We start from the raw sequence: 24,751 nt of genomic DNA, 5'->3' as shown, positions 1-24,751 counted from the left end.
ACGTATGAATCAGCCCTGCTAGAACCAGGACCCAGACCATTCTAGAACCAGGACCCAGACTGGTATGGTCCCTGGCTGAGGAACCTAGTGCACTCTGGTGTGTCAGAGAGCTAGAACTTTTGATCCAGTCGTTGTTCTGATTGCCTGAGATTATACTAAGAGATCCTTGATTCAGGTGTTGGGTCAGTTAGAAATCAAATGATTTTCCTTTGCTGTCGTGGAATGTGTGTGTTGTAATGGTAGGAGACGGTCTTTCCTGAGGGAAACTCTGTACATGTTCTGGATATGGCTGGATGCTAATACCAGGCAAACTACACTGGTACCAGGAGCCTTCTTTTCAGAACATGTCATCAATATAAAAATGATCCAGTGCTGTGTTTATAATGGGTAACATGTGATTCTGTTAACCATTAGATTCCTTCAAATAAACCGAGGCAATACAAGTGCAAGTCATATCATGGGACATGACCTTAGCTGTAGCATATGAAGGGGTACCACTGAAAGAGATGTGTTCAGATAGATTTGTTCCCTCTGGGCTTTTGGATCAAACCAAACGGGAGGAACAGAATTAAACAACACAGGATACTTTGATCCTGAAAAACTGGGCTGAGCAACAGCCTTGAAGAGCAGGCTAATGACTGAACCTTAAAGAGCGGGCTAATGACTGAACCTTAAAGAGCAGGCTAATGACTGAACCTTAAAGAGCAGGCTAATGACTGTAAGAACAGGAATGGTGGTAGAAGGACTGAGTACTGGGGCAATTCCACTTTGTGACGGCACAAACAGTCATTCTGTTACCAAACTTAGCATCATTCTGTTACCATGGAATTGCCCACTATCCAAAAGCCCTGCTGCGTAGCATCTGTGAAATTGATCCGTCTGTTTGTTGGCTTTGCAGAATGACATCCCCATTTCTTTCCTTCGGCTCATAACGAACCAGAGAAATCAAAGCACTAACCAAACTAATAAATCACAAAAGTGACTTGCAGGATGAGTTAAGAATGCTAGAGAGCATTATAAAGGATTTCTAGGATGCAAACACACTTGTATAGTCTTGTACGACAGACGTCAGGCTTTATAAAGAAGAACCAAACAAGAGATCAACTGCAATGACTTTAAGACCAACTGATAACCTTTTTATTGAACATCTTCAAAACACTTCATTTTGCTCCGTCGACATCATCACCATCACCCTCAGCACCATGGATGAGTAGCAGTTCCACAGGCTGAACAAGGACCTTCGCTAGTTCCACCTATAGAAATAAAATGACTGGAGCGGTCATTCACACGTTTCCCAATCCCACTATTTCCCACCATTCTAGTTCTACGGCTCCGTCCTCTGCATTCGTCTTCCTTTATTTGATGCCGCTGTTGCTCATGGTCTGAGCTTTGCATACTCCCTTGCCGGCGATCTCGAAGGGGGCTCCCTTGTAGTTGGCCACACACTGGCCGTCTGTCTTCAGGTCCGGCTGCACCGCCTCCCACACCTTCTTCTTGGGGTTCAGCTCCTTGTCTGGCTCACCTGGAAACATAGGAGAGAGAAACTAGATGACAGCTCATTGTCTGGCTCACCTGGAAACATAGGAAAGAGAAACTAGATGACAGCTCCAACAGTTATGATGACCCACGTACCTTGTATGGAGCAATGCAGTGGTGTTTTGCACTAGATCATTTGAGGGGGCCATATTGAATATCTCATTGTGCATCGCTTGTATCTTTGTATGAATAAAATTTGAGGGGGAACATGCCTCCTTCATTTCGATGACATGATGCCTCTAGGGGCAACCACAGTAGATGATGGTGGCAACACTTTATCTGCCTTGCTAGCTTTTCTGTAGCCTTGTGCTAGACCATTGGTTTGTGCTGCTGGAGTACTTCCTTGGCGTAGTGTCGATTTTGAAACGTAAAAAAAGCTGAACCAGAAGTTTTACAGAAGCTTTTACTCTTTTAGCGCTAATTCAAAACGTATACAACATCCATGTTTGTCGGCAACTAATGGAGTTAGGGAGTTCTTCATTACCTCAGCATTGTGTTATTGGCAGTGTTTGGATATAACTTGGCATCTGTATGGATTCATAACTGGCACTCCACATTGAATTCATAACGTGCTTTTGTTGGGGTGTGATCTTTTCCTACTCCTCATCACAAACATCCTGGAAGACGTGTGAAGGAATTTCTTTGTTGAATTTTCCCAGCTTTGACACACTCTAGTTTGAACAGGAACCCGGATGCTCATTAGGGCTGGTGAATGTGTGAGCAATTACTGTTATCTATCCACACCAAGACCAATGCTGGACTGACTTACTGACTTGGTGCTACTAGCTAGCACAGAAATGTCACTATAAAATAGGAGTGCACAATTCTGGAAAGTTCATAGGAGAATCTCAAATTTTGCTAACAGTACAACTCCCTAAAATCTGGAATCCTGGGGGACCAAAGCTGACATCAAAATAAGAGAGAAGGAATGTCAAAAAGAGAGAATAATAGGCCATCATCCCTCAATGTCAACAACATCTTGTTGGAAAAGCGTTGGCCACCACCGCCCCGGCTATGTTTTTTAACGACCCAGAGGTGTGTACAGAACAGCTAGAAACCGACGAGACCGCCATAGCACCCCCGCCTCCTCCTTCCTTCTCTCCTCTCTTCCATTCCGTGGTCGTTCTCTGTGTGCGTAGAGTCGTAAAAAACACGTTTTTTTGGCCGCTGGGAATTGAATGACCGCCCTAGTGGGATCGCTCGTTAAACAAACAGCTTGAGGAGGGGCCGGTGAGAGGAGATGAAAGGAGAACCCAGGCTGATGTCAGCGGGCTCCAGTCCTGACGGGGCGTCTGTGATGGAAAATCTCTCGTCATGTTCCACCTCTCTCTCTCCCCACAACTCACTCCCCAACTCCCAGTTCAGGTACTATTCCCTACCAACAACTGCACGACTCAACCCCCCCCAAAACATTTTGTTTTGCCAGCCCCACAACCATATTTTTGTATTAGCTCCAGGACAAAAACACATCTAAAAATCAGTCACATTGATGGTGGTGGGTTTCCACCTTCAACGTCAGGTGAGACATGAGGCTGGATATTCTATGACACGGAAGGCTTATTCTGGGGGACCAAAGCTGACATCAAAATAAGAGAGAGGGAATGAACCTAAAACCAAGTCCATCATCCTTTAACCCTCACTGTAAACAACATCCGGTTTGGAAAAGCGTTTGCCATCACCGCCGCGGCTACGTTTTTTAAACAACCCAGACATGTGTACAGCTAGAAACCGATGAGACCGCCTTAGCACCCCTGCCCATCTCCTCCTCCTCCCTCCATCGCCCTCTCCTCTCTGCCATCCTGTGGTCCTTCTCTGTGCGACCAACCTGAATGTGGCTCTAATTGACGTGCGTAGTCGTAAAACAAGTATTTTTGGCCGAGGGGGATCCCTCGTTAAACAAACAGCTTGAGGAAGGGCCGCTATGAGAGGAGAAGAGGAAGGAGAGAGGAGAGGGAAGGAGAAGAGGGAAGGATAAGAAAAAGGAGCAGAATAGAAAGGAGAGGGGAGATGGAAGGAGAAGAGAGAGGAGAGGGAAGGAGAAGAGGAAGGAGCAGAATAGAAAGGAGAGGGGAGATGGAAGGAGAAGAGAGAGGAGAGGGAAGGAGAAGAAAAAGGAGCAGAATAGAAAGGAGAGGGGAGAGGAGAATAGAGAGGAGAGGGAAGGAGAAGAGGAAGGAGCAGGATAGAAAGGAGAGGGAAGGAGAAGAGGAAGGAGCAGAATAGAAAGGAGAGGGGAGATGGAAGGAGAAGAGAGAGGAGAGGGAAGGAGAAGAGGAAGGAGCAGAATAGAAAGGAGAGGGGAGATGGAAGGAGAAGAGAGAGGAGAGGGAAGGAGAAGAGGAAGGAGCAGAATAGAAAGGAGAGGGGAGAGGAGAATAGAGAGGAGAGGGAAGGAGAAGAGGAAGGAGCAGAATAGAAAGGAGAGGGGAGAGGAGAATAGAAAGGGGACGGGAGAGGGAAGGAGAAGAGAGGAGGAGAGAGAAGATGAAAGGGTGTCTGTGTGATGGACACTCCATCGTCCCTATTCTCCCTTTCTATCGCCACAGCCTCTCTATCTCAGGGAAACTCCCAGTTCAGTTATTTTTCCCTACCAACAACCGCACAACCACTCTCCTCACCCCCCCCCCCCCCCCCCCCCCCCCAAATTGTTTTGTTTTGCCAGCCCCACAACCATATTTTCTTATTAGCTCCTGACGGGAACACATCTAAAATCAGTCACATTGATGATGGTGGGTTTTCCCCTTCAACGTCCGGCGAGGCATGAGGTTGGACATTTTATGACGTTCAGGCAGGCTTTCCTCTAGTTCGGGTTTCTGTTCATTTCCCAGGCATGACATTGAACATGGAGTATGGTTAAAAGGCACTGGGATAGTGTATAGTCACTCTGTTAAAGATGATGAGTTCCATAAGCTGTGTTTTGTTGGGTGATTTGGTATAAAGAGCTCTTTAATTCTCTACATCTGAATCAAACCAGTCCTAGGTCCTTCAACAAGGCATTTAGGGTCTTTCAAATACTCTCCCACCTCCTAAACTCCCTTCTCTTGGTTGTGGATTCAGATGTATTAGGATCCCCATTAGCCGACATCAATGGCGGCAGCTAGTCTTACTGTGGTCCGACATAACGAAAAAGACTATATACTTTACATTTAATTGTGAGATTGTGGGAAAAGAGGACCTGACTTACACTTTAGTCAGAGGGAGTTGATTTGCGTGTCTATTCCGTTAACAGTCACAGTCCATTTAGCTCCAACCACTAAAGAGAACAGAGGAGTAAACGCTGCAATAGGAAAACTCTGTGGGGTCTTGAGAAGGCTTTGTGATTCCTCTCTTCAAAGATAAAGCCTTTGTTACCCGTGGAAAGATGGCAAGAGGACAGTTGGTTCTTCACATGTCATTTCATGTACAAATGTAAAGGCAATAAGGCCAACCACGTTATTTTGCTCAGGGCAATGCATTCAGTCATTTTCCTCTTGGTTGGAATCTATTGATGTTCTCTGGTGTTGGGTCATCTGAAGTGGCTTGTTGGTAATAAATAATTCATGACTCGAGCACACTGGCTGTGTCCCATTCCACCAGATGCAGCTGAAGCTAACGTGGTGTTCCACCATCATACCACACTCATTGTATGCTACTTTCATTTTAACCAGTGGAATGGCAAACATCAAGCCTTCAACTACTTTACCACATTTAATTCAGTTACCCAAGTGACATGGTCTGGATTTGAACCAACTAGATGAACTAACCAATAATTGGTCGACAAACTACTTATACCGAACAAAAATATAAAAACTCACCATGCAACAATTTCAACTATTTTACTGAGTTAGAGTTAATATAAGGACATCAATCAAATAAAATTAATTCATTAGGCCCTAATTTATGGATTTCACAGCCATGCCCAGACCCAGCCAATCAGAATGAATTTTCCCCATAAAAACGGCTTTATTACAGACAGAAAAACCCCTCAGTTCATCAGCGGTCAGGGTGGCTGGCCTCAGACGATCCTGCAGGTGAAGAAGCCAGATTTTGAGGTCCTGGGCTGGCGTGGTTACACGTGGTCTGCGGTTGTGAGACTGGTTGGACATACTGCCAAATTCTCAAAAATAACGTTGGAGGCGGCTTATGGTAGAGAAATTAACATTAAACGCTCTGGCAACAGCTCTGGTGGACATTCATGCACTCAGAATGCCAATTGCTCGCTCCCTCAAAACTTGAGACATCTGTGGCATTCTGTTGTGTGCCAAAACTGACATTTTAGAGCTGCCTTTTATCATCCCCAGCCTAAGGTGCACACCTGTGTAATGATCATGCTGTTTAATCAGCTTCTTGATATGCCACACCTGTCAGGTGGATGGATTATCTTGGCAAAGGAGAACTGCTCACTAATGTAAACAAATTTGAGCACAAAATTGGAGAGAAATAAGCTTTTTGTACATATGGAACATTCTGGGATCTTTTATTTCAGCTCATGAAACCATCACTTTACATGTTGCGTTTATATTTTTGTTCAGTTTATAAACCTTTGACAACCCCCCTTTATAAAGATATATGTGAAGTGTTATCGAGGTTAGGATACCCTGTGAAAGTGACGGCTACTTCCGCTTTACTTCCGTTTCCCATGCTTTTTTAAATGGCCGTTGCGATTCTATCATCAAATTCATGAAAACGCAGTCATTTAAGATAGATATCAAATATGGTTTTGAGGATGAATGTACTTCTACCAGATGCCCTTTAGGAAGTTTTTGTGCTTGAAGACCATCACGTTATGTTTTTGCACATTGAAGATCATAAAAGAAAACTCCAAAAGTTGAAAAACTACAAGGCTGTGGGGGCAGTCACTTCCTGGTTACAGCTTATTAGCTTAAAAGCAGGTCTAGAGTCAAAAGCAGGTTGAGCTGTAGAGGGTATGATAAAGTAGCCTGGCTAAACGAGACTGAACACTGTGCTCCCCATTGAGTGCAGCATTCAGTCTAGTTTAACCAGGCTGATGAAGTAGACCCTAGAGGTCAGGGCCCATATTCACAAAGCCTCTCAGAAAAGGAGTGCTGATCTAGGACCTGTCCATACAATCTTCTTCATTATGATCTACAAGGCAAACTGATCCTAGATCAGCACTCCTACTCTGAGACTCTTTGTGGATACGGGCCAAGATGGTCAGGGGTGTTACAGTACCTGGGAAGCCCTGGAAGATGACTCTGTCCCCGGGCACGGCACCGCTGGGAGGGTCTAGAATCTCCACCTTGTCTGGGGAGCTGGCACACATCACCATGGCCTGGGACACCACGCCTCTCATCTTAGCTGGCTTCAGGTTGCACAGCAGCACCGCCATGCGATTCTGCATCTGGGGGGGGTGGGGGTAATAAGAGAAAGGGAAAAGGTTTACAACTATACTGAGATAGAGATATTAAATACATATATTTAACATTCTTCTGACGGACAAGAGGAAAAAGTATTGAAATAAAGAATACATGTTTTACTAGTAGAGAGATTAGGGAGCGCTGCTTTGACTCTGTACAAACCACACAGGGCATCTTACAGTGCTGTCTTCAGAATGAATGGCCTACTTTATGACTTGAATGGTTGAGAAGAGAAAACACCAATTGGTGTGGTCTCCACTCTCGATCTCTTTGCAGTACTGTGGTTTTCAGAATCCTATTCACACAATTCCCCCATGTCCAATCTTGTCATGTAAAATGACTGCCTCCGGCGGCATATGGTGTGTGTGTGTATGGTGTGCCTTATTTCAGAAACCAAGAAGAGCGAGAGAAAACAACATTATTCTTTCATGTCTGTGGAGTGACCTCGGAGGTTTACCCAAACTCTGAGAAGGCCAGAAGCCATTTCCATCAAAAGAGAAGAGGATGGAGAGAATACAGTGTACAAAGTCATGGTGCGTGTCACAGCTAGGAAAATAATGATGTCTTCATTTTGGAAACATCCTTTTAAAAAGTAAATGTTGACATAAATCTGCATACATTCCCCTCAGTGTGACACATTGTTTTGACAGCCTTCTTGCGGCAGCTTTTCTTCCTCAAGCGCCATTTGCTTAGCGGGGAAAGAGTGTGTGTGACGTCAGTTTTGTAATCAGTCGGATGTGCGGACTACAGAAGTCAAGTTTTGTGCGTCTATGTCACAGCTCTACTCTCACCCTGTGATTATGTAATTTCCTCAATTGAGGGGTTGACATTCAATTTCATGTAATGGCAATGAGGCCTGAAATCACTTGACAAAGGTTAAAACTGAACACAATCCAAACACGCTAGAATTTGGGTTTCCAAAGTTTCCTTATTCCGGCCAACGTACAAGGGACAAACATGCCAGGGCACTCAAATCAACATTGCTGCCAGTGGGCCCTCTACATTGCTGCCAGTGGGCCCTCTACATTGCTGCCAGTGGGCCCTCTACATTGCTGCCAGTGGGCCCTCTACATTGCTGCCAGTGGGCCCTCTACATTGCTGCCAGTGGGCCCTCTACATGCATACATGCATACTGGCAGCAATGTAGAGGGCCCTCTACATTGCTGCCAGTGAAAGTGTTTAGCTTTACTCCTCATGTCGTTCTTCAAACTCCAGTATGTTCCTTGAAACAGGGAAGGCTCAATGTCTTGTATGCATGGTCTGTCGTCACGTTGACTCTCACACAATGAATGACTTGACGAGAAAGGAAAAGTAAGGATTCTGTTAACTGTGGGTTCTACTTGTCCAAATGCTGCTCGTCTAGCCCCAGTGTGGAAGAAAGAAGGCTGCTCGTCAAGCCCCGGTGTGGAAGGAAGAAGGCTGCTCGTCAAGCCCCGGTGTGGAAGGAAGAAGGCTGCTCGTCAAGCCCCGGTGTGGAAGGAAGAAGGCTGCTCGTCAAGCCCCGGTGTGGAAGGAAGAAGGCTGCTCGTCAAGCCCCTGTGTGGAAGGAAGAAGGCTGCTCGTCAAGCCCCGGTGTGGAAGGAAGAAGGCTGCTCGTCAAGCCCCGGTGTGGGAGGAAGAAGGCTGCTCGTCAAGCCCCGGTGTGGAAGGAAGAAGGCTGCTCGTCAAGCCCCGGTGTGGAAGGAAGAAGGCTGCTCGTCAAGCCCCGGTGTGGAAGGAAGAAGGCTGCTCGTCAAGCCCCGGTGTGGAAGGAAGAAGGCTGCTCGTCAAGCCCCGGTGTGGAAGGAAGAAGGCTGCTCGTCAAGCCCCGGTGTGGAAGGAAGAAGGCTGCTCGTCAAGCCCCGGTGTGGAAGGAAGAAGGCTGCTCGTCAAGCCCCGGTGTGGAAGGAAGAAGGCTGCTCGTCAAGCCCCGGTGTGGAAGGAAGAAGGCTGCTCGTCAAGCCCCGGTGTGGAAGGAAGAAGGCTGCTCGTCAAGCCCCGGTGTGGAAGGAAGAAGGCTGCTCGTCAAGCCCCGGTGTGGAAGGAAGAAGGCATTCTCTCTTTAAATGACCAAAATGAAATCTAGTCATTACAGGGACATGTGCTTGGACTGTCTTGGAGTCTCTGTGTAATTGACTACGGCTTATGACAAATGTCTCAGTGAAAAAGGTTATTTCAGTGGTGAAGAAACACTTCACAATTCAACACACTTCAACTACAGAACGTACATTAAAATGCAATAAAAATGATTGTCAAAAATGTAGGCCCTAGCTTAGTAATGTAGCAGATAGCTACGGAACTACAAGTCTTTCAATAAATGTATATAAAAATGTAATAAAAAATGTCATTCCCAATTACTCTTCTCATAGAACCATAGATATATGACTCTGACAGTGTTTGTGTACAAAGAGTCCAACGTGCATGTGCTTTCATTTATAGGGATCATACATTGTCTATATAAAGCAGGATGTACAAAGACTCACTACGTTTTGGAGATGAATCAAAAGAGGCAAACCGAGAAAAGAGGTTTGATTGTAAAGAGAAACCGGGGACTTCTGCTCGCTGAATAAGACCGCAAACAAATGACTTTTGCGTCTGAGACAAATCGTAAATTCCGGGGCAATAACTAACTGAAAACCAAGTCTGTGTGTGCAGAAACCTACGTCGTAGACATTAAAAAGCGTCACGTGAACCCTGACAGACTACATTGGAGTAGTCACTTTACATGGGTTATTAAACCCAGAACATGACCCTGGCTAGCCAGAGTTATAGCACCCATGTGTCCAATAAAAACAGCTGAATTTATTGTAGTGAAAATAAGGCAAAAAAAACAACGACACAGTAGTGTTAAAACAGCAATCTTTAAAACCAATGTTATTTGACTACCAAAAGCATGTAGAGAGCTTTGTAGTCTACTAGGTCAGCCTCCCAAGTCTTCCTGAATGACCGTTAAGCTCCCAGTACCTCCCAGTTAAGTACAGTAACAGTCTTACTCTGTATTGTCTGTGGGCAGACTGGGTTCCAGACACACAAAACATTCCAAAGGGGCTGGTAACAGCCCCTGAGTTGGTCTGGTAACAGCCCGATGAGTTGGTCTGGTAACAGCCCGATGAGTTGGTCTGGTAACAGCCCGATGAGTTGGTCTGGTAACAGCCCGATGAGTTGGTCTGGTAACAGCCCGATGAGTTGGTCTGGTAACAGCCCGATGAGTTGGTCTGGTAACAGCCCGATGAGTTGGTCTGGTAACAGCCCGATGAGTTGGTCTGGTAACAGCCCGATGAGTTGGTCTGGTAACAGCCCGATGAGTTGGTCTGGTAACAGCCCGATGAGTTGGTCTGGTAACAGCCCGATGAGTTGGTCTGGTAACAGCCCGATGAGTTGGTCTGGTAACAGCCCGATGAGTTGGTCTGGTAACAGCCCGATGAGTTGGTCTGGTAACAGCCCGATGAGTTGGTCTGGTAACAGCCCGATGAGTTGGTCTGGTAACAGCCCGATGAGTTGGTCTGGTAACAGCCCGATGAGTTGGTCTGGTAACAGCCCGATGAGTTGGTCTGGTAACAGCCCGATGAGTTGGTCTGGTAACAGCCCGATGAGTTGGTCTGGTAACAGCCCGATGAGTTGGTCTGGTAACAACCCGATGAGTTGGTCTGGTAACAGCCCGATGAGTTGGTCTGGTAACAGCCCGATGAGTTGGTCTGGTAACAGCCCGATGAGTTGGTCTGGTAACAGCCCGATGAGTTGGTCTGGTAACAGCCCGATGAGTTGGTCTGGTAACAGCCCGATGAGTTGGTCTGGTAACAGCCCGATGAGTTGGTCTGGTAACAGCCCGATGAGTTGGTCTGGTAACAGCCCGATGAGTTGGTCTGGTAACAACCCGATGAGTTGGTCTGGTAACAGCCCGATGAGTTGGTCTGGTAACAGCCCGATGAGTTGGTCTGGTAACAGCCCGATGAGTTGGTCTGGTAACAACCCGATGAGTTGTCTGACTGACACAGGCCTTGCGTGAATACTTGACATTATGAGGCTCTTTGGCTGCATTTAGACAGGTAACCCAATTCTGAACTTTTCCCCCACAAATTTGTTCTTTGACCAATCACATCAGATCTTTTCACATCGGATCTTATTCAGAGCTGATCTGATTTTTCAGAGCGGATCTGACATTTGGTTGGGCAGTAGCCGGTGTTAGACTGTGTTGGTACTAGGCTGTGTTGGTACTAGGCTGTGCATTCCAGTACCTGATCTATGGGTATGTGCTTGACCAGCCCGCTGACCACCGTCCTGGGGGCTGCCTCTCCCACATCCACCTGCTCCACATAGAGTGAGTCGGCGTCCGGGTGCTTCTCGGCCGTGACGATGCGTCCCACCCTCATGTCCAGACGTGACACGTCCACCTTAGCCTCCTCCTGAGTGGCCACAGGCTTCTTCTCTCCCTTCTCTGTGATAGGACACACAGAGAGGAAAGGGTTAAACCACAGACAGAGACACAGACAGACAGACACACAGACAGAGACACCCAATATGAACTTGTAGTTAAGTCACTTTTGGATAAGAGTGAGTTTGTCTGACTGGCATGTAAAGTAGTTCTTGACAAAGCTGTGGTCCTCTGTAGCTGTGTGACTGTGGTCCTCTGTAGCTGTGTGACTGTGGTCCTCTGTAGCTCAGTTGGTAGAGCATAGTGCTTGCAACGCCAGGATAGTGGGTCTGATTCCCGGGACCAACCATACGAAAATATTATGCAAGAATGACTAAGTCGCTTTGGATAAAGGCGTCTGTTCAAATGGTATATATTATTTATATAAGCTACAATACAGGCTCTGCCACAGAAGGTATAGTATTCTAGACTGGGTTCAGGGATGGCATACTGACTCCCTGCCTTTATTACATTAAAAGGTCCAGCAGATAATATATTTTTTCCAGGCATCTAATGCAAGACTTCTTTGAGATTATGTTCAGCCCACTGCTATGGTAGTGTTCCCTGGGGACTCATTAGGATCCATTTGAACCTAGTCTGTGTGGAAACTATGCTGAGTGGTTCAGCCATCTTGACTGTTCTGATCCAATTTACCCCAAAGTGAAAACAAATCTGCGCGGCGACTCTGAAGCCCCAGCGTGGCATTTTTGACTGTGATCACCGCAGGCGTTAAATAATAGTACATTTACTTTTCCACAACTCACCAGAATTCTGAGGAGACTTAAAGCAAATATCAATATCAATACCCACTGTTAAAACATAGGCTCCGACACGCTTTTCACGGACACTAGGGTGTTGTTGCGTGCCAGACGCTTCCAATGATATGGGGTGGATAGTATGAAGTGGTCTCGTCTCCTAGTCTCGTCTCCTTCATTTCTTTCCTAGATGGTGGGAACCTTCCAGTTGGGAGCTCAACTACCCGATTGCTCGAACCAGCAACCTACTGGTCCGCTTCTCTAACCTCTGGGCTACCTACTTAAAAACTTCTGCACTGTTAGGAAAACAGCGTATTGATGTGTGACGTCATCCGCCTGGCCCCTGAGCAGCAGTGCACCACACCACGGGCCGGCTGATCGATTTGATTGCCAGGCGATGATTGTTTAGATGAGGTGCGAACACAGTCACATCAAAGCCTTTGTGTGGAAACGAGGATATCCACACGTACTAAAACAAAGCAATCCGCAACAGTGGACATAAAAACCAAACACTATCAGATATTTACTGCTCTGTTTTCCATTGACATCTGGCAGTCAGAAAAGCCAGATACAAACCGGTTCAGTCTACATCGCAAAGCATTCTCTTCTTCTCTGAATTATAACCTTGTAAATAATCTGGGGAAGATCATTCCCAATTTGTTGCCGCGACAGTTAATTAGTCCAGCTGGGTTTGACGTCTGAGTGGAACGAGGCTTCGACTGATTTATTGTAAATAGAATATAATTTTAACAATAAACCAAAAAAAGTTCAAAAGAATAAAACCCAACACCGCTGCATTTCAATCATTTAGCTGGAAACACGTTTTTAGATCTAATTTGACAGAGGAAATGAACAGCATGTTATATTATACTGCATTAGAGCATCTCTGGTTTAGCCCTGGAGAGGTTGTGCAAAGCCTCAAGATGAATGACGTCGACACAATATAAACATCCAAACTGGAATTCTGCCTGTCTCCCATTACAGCATTGACACTTCTGCTAAGACTATTCTCTCATCACCGAAACAAGTTACTACATTTTTATATTTTATTAAAATCATCAAGGTTAAAAATCTACTTCAGGATAAATCACAGAAAGATTTCGGAGAAAGATAATTTGTTTTGGGAAAAGGCCCGTCTGTAATGTTGGAAATTGAAACGTTAGGCCAAAGTTTGAAACGGATCCCCTCTATTTGCAGTTTCCCCTTGCGCCTTTCGTCCATTATCGCCAGATATTACAAATTCAGATGGAGAACACCTGCCTGGGAAATCACAAATGGCCATTAAAGTACAGACAGATCGCTGCATCCAGACAGGCATTGATGGAAACGCTGGATCTAAGACAAGGGCTTGTGTTCCAAATGGAAAGAAATGTCAGAGAAGTGCAGACAAAAAAACCCATCCCAAAGCTAAATCATGGAGCACTTCAACTCAAATTGTCATTGAAGAGGCGCTTAGGCCTACTTCAATTTTTGCTGACAAATCGAAAAAACAAATATGACATATTTCACTTTAGTGTGGTGGAACGTTGAGGGGTTTGACAATTATGAGTGTGTGAAATCACAGATGTGGAAGGGCCCTGCAATTTCAACAACAAGTCACTTCTTGCTTTGCTTTACCATTTTTCTCTGGTCTATTCTTCTTGCCCTCGCTGTTTTTGGGAGGGGGGCTGGCAGTGGCAACAGCAGAGGTGGAGGACCTTGCTGGGGATGAGGGCTGAGGAGGTGTGGACTTGGAGGCACACTGGACACTCGAGTCTCCTGCTGTTGGCATGGCCACCTCCCTCACTGCAGAAGGAAAAAACAGAGAGAAGATTCATTTAACACTTTTATCCAAAAGAGACTTAGGGCAATATTCAGTCTGTAAAGCTGAAGCATTACAGATTTCGCAACACAAACTTAAAAGATAATTTCCGATTGAGCCGACATAAGCAGCGTTTACCATGAATGCAGTCTCCGCTAAAATAGGAACATTGCCTTTAAATTTCAATCCCGCTGTAAAGCTGAATTTCCACGATGCAAATTGAATAGAGCCCTTAAATTCTATTCTAATAGTCACACTAGCATACAATATTGGACACATGCTAAGTGGTATGCTAGTATGGATATTGGAATGTTGCCTTACAGTTGACAGTGATAGATGAATTAAGTACATCTGGCCCATGCGGGAATTGAACCCAGAACCCTGGTGTTGCCGGCACTATGCTGTAACTAACCCACTGAGCCATGAGTGAGGATATTCACCTCCAGTTACAGCAGTACTGCTGGTTTTATTTTGAGGCTACTGGTTAGAATCCAGGGAACTGGTTTGTAACGTGGAGATCAGAGGCTGATTATAGGGGATGGATAAAAACCAGCAGAACTGGAGTTGAACGCTCCTCTGCATTACCGTTCAGATAGGCTGTTTGATACTGTAGCAAGTTCCAATACACAATATATCTTCAGGTTGGATATTTTGCTTTTGAACCCAGAGGCATTAATATCCTTTTTCACACTACTGAGCCAAGCCATACTGAGCTGGACTGGCTATGCATCCACCATAGTTGCTGGAATCGTTCAAGAAAGAACAATGTGAAAATAAAATATCCGAACCCGGGCAGTATGGTTTGGGTGAGTACGATAGTATGAAAGGGGTATATGAAGCCATCGACCCTGACAGATGGTACTTTGAATTGAGAATGACGGTGAGGGATCGTTGGATATGAAGGCTCTTCATGGAGCTGTACTTTGCCTAATTAGTTTCAGCAACATCATTTTACTTAATGATAGAGAAAACCTTATTCATAGACCCAATGGGAGGAAAGACCAGCCTCCTAAAGCTTGTTGTGATTGGAAAATGACAGTGTCCATGGCAACTCGGAAAACAAGGAAATATAGTTTTAAATCTCCTCAATCAATCTCCGGATTGTTTTTGGGTGGGGAACCCATCATTTCAGGTTGAAATTTGGACGTAAAGTCATACTTTATCCACGTTTTAAATCTAATGTTGAGAGCTGAGGTTCGGAACTTAAAAGATTACCTTTAAAACAACATGGCAATTAACCTTTTAAAAATGCTGTCGTTCCTCCTGCTCTTGCTATGTCGTTCTCTGTTGCTCAAAATGCCCAGACAGTACCCATGAAGGTCTTTACTTTACGTCAGTCAGTCATCTCCATAACAAAACTGTGATTTAGCTTATTTTCAGCGTCACAGAGCCCCATTGAAACAAATACCAAAAATAAACAGCGGAATTGGATACGTGGAAAAACTTAAAACATAATCCTGCAGTCCTTTTCGCACACATTCCTGAGCGCTCCAAAAATAACATGTAGAGATAGCCTTTTGATGAGGGCTACACTGCCTATTTGTACGACTCCTCTGGTTTCTTACCACCTAGTTCTCCTCTCTGGAAGCCATTACTGACGTGTTAATGATCACAGAGACTGTTTGCCCTTGTATGTTAATGCATGACAGAGGCGCGATATCACAACAGGGTTGTAGTACGCCGCCAGTCACGCAGACGGCATGCCGTTTGATTTTGGCAGTTGGGGGGTTGCCTAGTACCCCCCATCATGGCTCTAATGATGGACATACTTGGGCCCTTGAGTTCAATTATTTGTTTGAACTTTGATAGTAAAAAAAAAAGAAGGTCTGGTTGTAATATTAGAATGAGACGAGAAGGCATTTTATTAAGATCTAGGACTGTTACTAATACAGCTAAACAAACAATGTGTCGCTAATGAGTTGCCTCAGACACCGTCAACCACTCAAGTGTGAGAACTTTACCCTACAGCTAGCTATAGCTATGTGGTTGATAACATCAAGGCTGTACCAAAGGAATGGCGTCTGTTCTTTGAAGAATGAGGTTCCCCTCAAGAAAAATTAAGTTCTGCTCAATCGCAGTCTGAACAGCATCAGTATTTAATCTCAGAGGAGGTCATAGCAGAAGTTAAACAGGATGTGACAGAGGATGGAAAACTGTCACCAACAAACTACGTACCTCCTCTGCTCTTCTCCTTCTCCAGCAGTGTTTGCTTCAGTTGCTCGATGTCCCTCTTCAGCTTGGTGTTCTCCACCATCAGTTTCTTCTCTTCTCTGACGGTGGCCTGCACCTCTATGTTCAGACAGAAAGCTCCTGTCACAATTTTATAGGGTCAAACATGTATCATTTCGTTTTAGCCTACAGCTTCTTTCCCTCCCCAACATTGGCTTTAAACCGTTTCTCCAGCTAGGCTACTTCGCCCTGAGAATGTGCACTCATGTAGAGTTGAGGTCAAACTCAAAAAGTGATTGTCTTTTTAGAAGGAATTTCAACAACTTGAGGAATACATTTGACCCCATACTCTGTTTGAGATTGAGTATGCGCATGCATCTCTATGTTTGCTTGTGTATCTGTGCACGCTTTTGGTGTCTCTTACTGGCTTTCTCCTTGAGCAGCTGGACCTGCTGTTTGAGGTAGTCTATAATGTGGTCGGCCTCGGCTGCCCGCTGTTCCAGCCTCATCACGGAGGGAGTGTGACCCGACATCTTGACCAGGGGTAGGGAGCGTGTTACTAGGAACCTGGAATCAGAAAACAAAACCTACCAGTGAGAAAGAACCACAGGTATTTGCTGTACACTGGACCCTATGATCACTTGGCTACATAGCTGATGCCTGCTGGACTGTTCATTTATCACGGTACTCCACTTTGTTTACCTTTGTTTATCTGTCGGCCCTAGCCCCGAACTCAGGCCCTGTGTGTAGTTAACCGACCCTCTCTGCCCATTCATCGCCATTTTCCCTGTTGTTGTTGTCTTAGCTAATTAGCTGTTGTCGTCTTACCCGTTGTTGTCTTAGCTAGCTCTCCCAATCAACACCTGTGATTGCTTTATGCCTCGCTTTGTCTCTCTCAAATGTCAATATGCCTTGTATACTGTTGTTTAGGATAATTATCATTGTTTTAGTTTACTGCGGAGCCCCTAGTCCCACTGTACATGCCTTTGATACCTCCTTTGTCCCACCTCCCACACATGCGGTGACCTCACACAGTATAACCAGCGTGTCCAGAGATGCAACCTCTCTTATCATCACTCAGTGCCTGGGATTACCTCCACTGTACCCGCACCTCACCATACCCGTCTGCACATTATGCCCTTAATCTATTCTACCACGGCCAGAAATCTGCTCCTTTTATTCTCTGTCCCCAACGCACTAGACGACCAGTTTTGCTAGCTTTTAGCCGTACCCTCATCCTATTCCTTCTCTGTTCCTCGGGTGATGTGGAGGCTAACCCAGGCCCTGCGTGACCCCAGTCACTTTCATTTGTTGACTTCTGTAATCGAAAAAACCTTGGTTTCATGCATGTCAACATCAGAAGCCTCCTCCCTAAGTTTGTTTTACTCACTGCTTTAGCACACTCCGCCAACCCTGATGTCCTTGCCGTGTCTGAATCCTGGCTTAGGAAGGCCACCAAAAATTTTGAGATTTCCATACCCTCCAAATACACCTCTCAGGGAAGTCAGGAAAGCAAAGGCTAGCTATTTCAAACAGAAATGTGCATCCTGTAGCTCTAACTCCAAAAAGATTTGGGACACTGTAAAGTCCATGGAGAACAAGAGCACCCCCTCCCAGCTGCCCACTGCACTGAGGCTAGGCGACACGGTCACCACCGATAAATCCATGATAATAGAACATTTCAATAAGCATCTCTCTACGGCTGGCCATGCTTTCCTCCTGGCTACCCCAACCCCGGCCAACAGCTCCGCACCCCCCGCAGCTACTTGCCCGAGCCTGTTCCAGCTTCTCCTTCACCCAAATCCAGATCGCAGATGTTCTGAAAGAGCTGCAAAACCTGGACCCGTACAAATCAGCTGGGCTAGACAATCTGTACTCTCTCTTTCTAAAATTATCTGCCGCCATTGTTGCAACCCCTATTACCAGCATGTTCAACCTCTCTTTCATATCGTCCGAGATCCCTAAAGATTGGAAAGCTGCCGCGGTCATCCCCCTCTTCAAAGGGGGTGACACTCTAGACCCAAACTGTTACAGACCTATATCCATCCTGCCCTGCCTTTCTAAAGTCTTTGAAGGCCAAGTTAATAAACAGATCACTGACCATTTCGAATCCCACCGTACCTTCTCCGCTGTGCAATCCGGTTTCCGAGCTGGTAACAGGTGCACCTCAGCCATGCTCAAGGTACTAAACGATATCCTAACCACCATCGATAAAAGACAGTACTGTGCAGCCGTCTTCATCTTCCTGGCCAAGGCTTTCGACTCTGTCAATCACCGTATTCTTATCGGCAGACTCAATAGCCTTGGTTTCTCAAATGACTGCCTCGCCTGGTTCACCAACTACTTCGCAGATAGAGTTAAGTGTGTAAAATCGGAGGGCCTGTTGTCCGTACTCTGGCAGTCTCTATGGTGGTACCACAGGGTTCAATTCTCGGGCCGACTGTTTTCTCTGTATATATCAACGATGTCACTCTTGCTGCGGGTGATTCCCTGATCCACCTCTACGCAGACGACATCATTCTGTATACATCTGGCCCTTCTTTGGACACTGTGTTAACTAACCTCCAAACGAGCTTCAATGCCATACAACACTCCTTCCGTGGCCTCCAACTGCTCTTAAACGCTAGCAAAACCAAATGCATGCTTTTCAACCGTTCGCTGCCCGCACCCGCCCGCCCGACTAGCATCACTACTCTGGACGGTTCTGACCTAGAATACGTGGACAACTACAAATACCTAGGTGTCTGGCTAGACTGTAAACTCTCCTTCCAGACTCATATCAAACATCTCCAATCCAAAATAAAATCTAGAATTGGCTTTCTATTTCGCAACAAAGCCTCCTTCACTCACGCCGCCAAACTTACCCTAGTAAAACTGACTATCCTACCGATCCTCGACTTTGGCAATGTCATCTACAAAATAGCTTCCACTACTCTACTCAGCAAATTGGATGTACTCTATCACAGTGCCATCCGTTTTGTTACCAAAGTGCCTTATACCACCCACCACTGCGACCTGTATGCTGCGACCCACTGGCTCCAGGTCATCTATAAGTCTATGCTAGGTAAAGCTCCGCCTTAGCTCACTGGTCACGATAACAACACCCACCCGTAGCACGCGCTCCAGCAGGTATATCTCACTGGTCATCCCCAAAGCCAAAATTGGCCACCTTTCCTTTCAGTTCTCTGCTGCCAGTGACTGGAACGAATTGCAAAAATCGCTGAAGCTGGAGACTTACATTTCCCTCACTAACTTTAAACAAACATCAGCTATCTGAGCAGCTACCTGATCGCTGCAGCTATACATAGTCCATCTGCAAATAGCCCACCCAATCTACCTACCTCATCCCCATATTGTTTTTATTTACTTTGCTGCTCTTTTGCACACCAGTATCACTACTTACACATCATCATCTGCTCATCTATCACTCCAGTGTTAATCTGCTAAATTGTAATTACTTCGCTACTATGGCCTATTTATTGCCTTACCTCCTCATGCCATTCGCACACACTGTATATAGACTCTTTTTTTCCCTATTGTGTTATTGACTGTAGGCTTGTTTATTCCATGTGTAACTCTGTGTTGTTGTTTATGTCACACTGCTTTGCTTTATCTTGGCCAGGTCGCAGTTGTAAATGAGAACATGTTCTCAAATGGCCAACCTGGTTAAATAATGGTGAAAAAAATAAAAACAAGACACACTTGAAACAGAGACATTCTGAAATTTGGGAAAGCAACCCCAACAAGACACAATGAGAAATAGAGAATGAGAAATAGAATTGTGGCAATCCACCTATCAGTTAAATGGAAAAGCATGTTCTAAGAATTATATTTCTGTGCTACAGTACAGCACAGACATTTAAAACATGAGGGATGTAATATATAGGCTCATATCATCAGGAAATCTGGGAAGTTGGAAGTATCCCAAAGACAAGACAACCACAAGAGAATCCCAGGTTGCTGCTACAGCACACAGGCATGTTAGCTCATAATAATAGCGCATGTGGGACATCTGCCCGGCCTATTCAAGAGGCTGGCTTCCTTCCACAAGCATTGAAGAGATAATCAAATCTAATTTTATTTGTCACATGCGCCGAATACAACAAGTGTAGACTTTATTGTGAAATGCTTACTAAAGAGCCCTTTCCCAACACTGCAGTTCCAAAGTAGGAAAATTAACAAATGGATAAAAAGAAAGTAGTAACACAAAACTAAATAACAAGGACACACACACACACACACACACACACACACACACACACACACACACACACACACACACACACACACACACACACACACACACACACACACACACACACACACACACACACACACACACACACAGAGTACCAGTACCGAGTCAGTATACTGGGGTACGTGGTAGTTGGGGTGATTTATTGAGGAAATATGTACATGTAGGTTTGGTTAGGGGATTGATTGAAGTACTATGTACATGTATGTATGGGGTGAAAAGCTGAAAGATAATAATCAGGGGATAAAATGTTGATAGTCAATAAATGAGCTTATCCCTTCTTTCCCCCTCCCTCTATCATTCCCTCTCTCTGGCAACTTGGAAGGAGTGAGCTGTTTCTTCTCAGTGCTGAGTCTGGAAACCAAAGAATTGTCTCGACAAGCTCCAGGTCAACTCGGTCAAACCGAATTATTCAATGACACAGCAAAAAAGCTAAACCATATGACAATAAATGAAATAAACTGTTGTTTTTTTTAATCTCTTTTTGTTGTTTGCTCAGTTTTTTTCCTTTACAGGCACAAATGGGCAAATCACATTATAAACATCATCGGCGACGTGTGTGTTTGGTTTTAGGGATACTTTTAAAGTTCAAAAGGGATCAAACGACAGCCTTGTGCCACTCAACCAAAATGCAGCTGGACGACAGTTAGGGCTTTTCTTGTAATGTGTAATGTGCCTTGGACATGTACAAGCTTTGGCAATCCTCTCCCATTGACAAAGGAAAGGAAAGGGGGATTTTTACAAGGGCTCAGGCGAAAAGGGAGGAGAAGAAAACGTCCAACACATAGGCCGAGTACAGGGTGGCGCTGGAAAACAACAGCTGGAGCGAGATGAAAACAAAACTAAAGTCAGGGATGAGGAAATTAGAAACACAAAAAGAGCTGGAGTTGATAATATAGGGGATCAAAGAAGTTTGTTTGCTCGAAGGCTCGGAATCGATTTAACTGGGCTCTGTGGTGGAAGAATTTACGAGCGCCACTATAGGGCTGTTTTCATTTGTACAACTCCTGAAAATGAGCCCCGGGGCTGGGGCGGTGGGGCCTTGCCGAGCCACCTCTGACAGCACCCCAGGCTGGGCCTCCAGGCAGAAACAAGGAGTCCCCCAGGGGTCAGTATCCCTACCGTGGACATTGGACAACACTGCAGAGCAGATAGCTTAACAGAGGAGTTGATCATAACTGTCTCTGGATGTCATTCAATTCACAAGGTAGCCCGTTGGAACTAGAACTGCTTTGAGAGTAATGTTCCATCTCATAGTTTTTTCGGCACCGAGCAAATTTCAGGCCTGCTGAGCGCAAATTTGAACGTTGCAAAAATTCTGTGCAACTTCCGGCGCGCGTTTACTGTGAACACTGAGGTGGTACCCACTTTAAATTACAGTTTTAGCAGTCCGAGGTGAGATGCGCGCAGGCACATTGGTTGAGAGGATAAAACATAACAATCATCACTTCCAACTCAAAGTCTATACAAGTCTAGACCTGGCTCCAAAACCACTTCTACTCTGCAACATTGAACACTCCACTAACTTCGGTTGTTAGGACACCAGTATCGCGATAATCAGCGGTATCATGGCAAAGAAACAGAAGATGAAGCGGATTGAATTTCCTGTGGAAATCAGTCCTAATGTTGGAAACAAGCAGCTTGATGTTGTCACCCAGAATCACATGTTTCTTTTCCAGCCTGTAGCACACCATATTTGGCATACAGTAGTTTTTTTATTAAAGGACCACAGAGTAAGTCTGTTTTGTGTTTTCCTTGTTGCCATGGAGAATCAGGTATCTTAGTAGCACTACCAGTATTATTCTAGTATTGGGAGAGTGGGATGGTGAGTGAAACCAAAGAAGACTAGGGGAAATTGGTACTCACGTGACAGACAGATAGCAGCTGCCAAATCATATCCCCTTCCCTTTGGCATCTACTATATGACTAGTGTCCTATTAATATCAAATCAAATGTTATTTCTCACATGCTTTGTAAACAGGTGTAGACAGTGAAATGCTGACTTACAGGCTCTTCCCAACAATGTAAAGAGAAATAATAGAAAAATAATAACAGAATGAATAAATATACAATGAGAAATTATAACTTGGCTATGTACACGGGGTACCAGTACCCGAGACGATGTGCAGGGGTACGAGGTAGTTGAGGTAGATATGTACATATAGGTATGGATAAAGTGATTAGGTAACAAGATAGATAATAAACAGTAACAGCAGCATATGTGATGAATCAAAAAGGGTCAATGCCGATAGTTAACCAATAGCTACCCAGACTAGCTATTTCAAAGTTTTATGGCTTGGGGGTAGAAGCTGTTCTGGGTCATGTTGGTCCCAGACTTGGTGCATTGGTACCGCTTTCCGTGCGGTTGCAGAGAGAACAGTCTATGTAGCCATTTGAATGTCAAGGAACAACAACCAATCAATACTCGTCAAATAGCCAACGTTCAGGAGTCTTGACTAACTTAACATCAGAAGACAGAATGATGAATAACCTATTGGTCAGCTGGTGGCCAATATAATATAGCCTAGTTTGATATTAAACGGTACCTTGTTCCAGGTCTCTATGGGAAGGTCTAAGAGACGACATGCCAGAGAAATGTTTCACTCATCCCTAAAGGCTGTTTTTCTTTTCACCTCATTTTAGGGGGACATGGACAACACAACGGACGCAGGACCATCTTCAAGGAATAACCCAGGCGTTGGGTGATAGGCCTAGTACAAGTAGGAGCTAGCTCTGTTTTCCCAGTTGGGTGATAGGCCTAGTACAAGTAGGAGCTAGCTCTGTTTTCCCAGTTGGGTGATAGGCCTAGTACAAGTAGGAGCTAGCTCTGTTTTCCCAGTTGGGTGATAGGCCTAGTACAAGTAGGAGCTAGCTCTGTTTTCACAGTTGGGTGATAGGCCTAGTACAAGTAGGAGTTTTGTTTTCATGTTATTTAGAGCGTTGGTTACTGTAACTGTGATGCCGGCAACAATTGAATAAAAAATTTTTGTAGGCGTTTACTGACACCGGTCATATTCAATGGGTGTTGCGTGTTCGTAAATTCATCAGTTATTCTGTGAATTTACAAATGCAGCCTTGGTTGGACTTCCTGAGCTGTGCATATTGCCTATTATTGGTGGGTGGCGATGGAAAATAATCCACCGAAGTAAAGACAGTTTCAGGTTGGATAGTCACACTTTCAAACCTCAATAGCTTTAAAACCACTTGAGCCACAGACTCCAAACAAGTGTCATGTTGTTGGAAAAATTCCGCATAACATTGCACTGGTCATATTTCCACAATTTGGAAATTAATTTGCTTTCCATAGCTAATAAACATGTGGAAATGTAAACAGCATTCCGTATTCCTAGTTGAATAAGTTGCAACAAAGTACAAACTTTTTTCCCATTTGAATTTCAATAGCTCCTTGGTCAAAAAGGGTGTGCAATGTGTAGGCCCACTGAGTGTACATTATGAACTTTGTTTGAGGTGTGTGGGTCACATGACCAAGGTGCTGTTGAATTTCAAAAATTTAAATAAATACATTTTAAATAGTGTGAGATGTAATCGACAAAAAAGTGTGTCCAATATGTGTCTCTGCCATTGGGTCAGCTAGAACCAGTTTCAAAGTTTTAGGAGTAATGGTCAAAGAGCTATTGAAATTGTTTTAATTCGATTTGTCACTATGTAGACGGTCCCTAACTGATGTTGGTGGACGTAAGGAAAACTACATCGAATATCGAATATATATCGAATATCCAACTATAGCCGGCTTTCCTGTCAACAAAAACACATGTATAATCTCTAGGAACTCTACTTACCAGACGTAAAGTGAAATGTGTCCCTCGCTATAAAAATGTACATTTGAGTCAAACTTTTGCCCAAACCGCAACATATTCCTGCTGTGTAAGAAGTCTTGCATGAAGTGCGTGGTCTAATGGCAGCCCGCTGTCTAACTTCACAAGAATTTGGTGTGATTTTGACCAAAAAATTATTCTGACATGTATTTCATAGCAAGGGACACAATTCACTTTATGTCTTGTAAATAAAGTTCCTAGAAATTATACATATGCTTTTCTTTTTTTACAGGAAACGTGTGTACATGCCGGCTTAACGTTAGTTATATAGTTGTATCTGTGGTGAAATAACAGTATTGACGTTAGCTAGCTCAGTTTAGCAATAGGGGTTGCATCGTTCTAACGCTAAAATACCAGGAATTTAGAAATAACTGGCTGATTTGAAAAATATACTAAAGATCAGAAATAAACAAGCATTCAACTTACATCAAACTGTGACCGCCTGCCTGTGATTGACACGTTTCGAATACCCACAGCTGTTCGAGAAAAGACCCACGTAGTCCCATGCGCATTGTCACTGGTTAGCATACCATCTGGCTAGCTCGGGCCTACTGGCATGCAATCTCTATCCATATGATTAGACATTTCATATATGCGCCGCAGTTGCACAGTTTATACGCTCATGATCATTTTTGGGGGCAACTTGCTAGTG

General features: G+C 44.7%; 1 protein-coding gene across 1 annotated transcript; it reads right to left on the bottom strand.

Annotated features, from left to right (window-relative positions):
* Positions 1-1,110: 1,110 nt before the first annotated feature.
* On the bottom strand, positions 1,111-24,653 carry LOC120034908 (aminoacyl tRNA synthase complex-interacting multifunctional protein 1-like). The gene is made up of 7 exons (XM_038981574.1): positions 24,526-24,653; positions 16,433-16,575; positions 16,015-16,128; positions 13,656-13,823; positions 11,108-11,307; positions 6,709-6,877; positions 1,111-1,522 (listed from the first exon to the last, which is right to left on the bottom strand). The coding sequence occupies exons 1-7, from the start codon at positions 24,609-24,611 to the stop codon at positions 1,356-1,358; spliced, it is 1,047 nt and encodes a 348-aa protein (XP_038837502.1). The 5' UTR covers positions 24,612-24,653; the 3' UTR covers positions 1,111-1,355.
* Between the last annotated feature and the right edge of the window lie 98 nt (positions 24,654-24,751).

This window comes from Salvelinus namaycush, chromosome 42 (assembly GCF_016432855.1).
Source record: "Salvelinus namaycush isolate Seneca chromosome 42, SaNama_1.0, whole genome shotgun sequence".
Lineage (NCBI taxonomy): Eukaryota > Metazoa > Chordata > Actinopteri > Salmoniformes > Salmonidae > Salvelinus > Salvelinus namaycush.
This window is presented reverse-complemented; position numbering and strand designations above follow the sequence as displayed.

Excerpts from the sequence above, each read along its gene's own strand:
- LOC120034908 (XM_038981574.1), bottom strand. The coding sequence starts at position 24,611 with ATGCGCATGGGACTACGTGGGTCTTTTCTCGAACAGCTGTGGGTATTC. Across the intron at positions 16,576-24,525 it reads GCAGGCGGTCACAGTTTGAT|GTTCCTAGTAACACGCTCCC; the intron begins GTAAGTTGAATG and ends TTCTGATTCCAG. Across the intron at positions 13,824-16,014 it reads GAAGGAGAAGAGCAGAGGAG|TGAGGGAGGTGGCCATGCCA; the intron begins GTACGTAGTTTG and ends TTCCTTCTGCAG.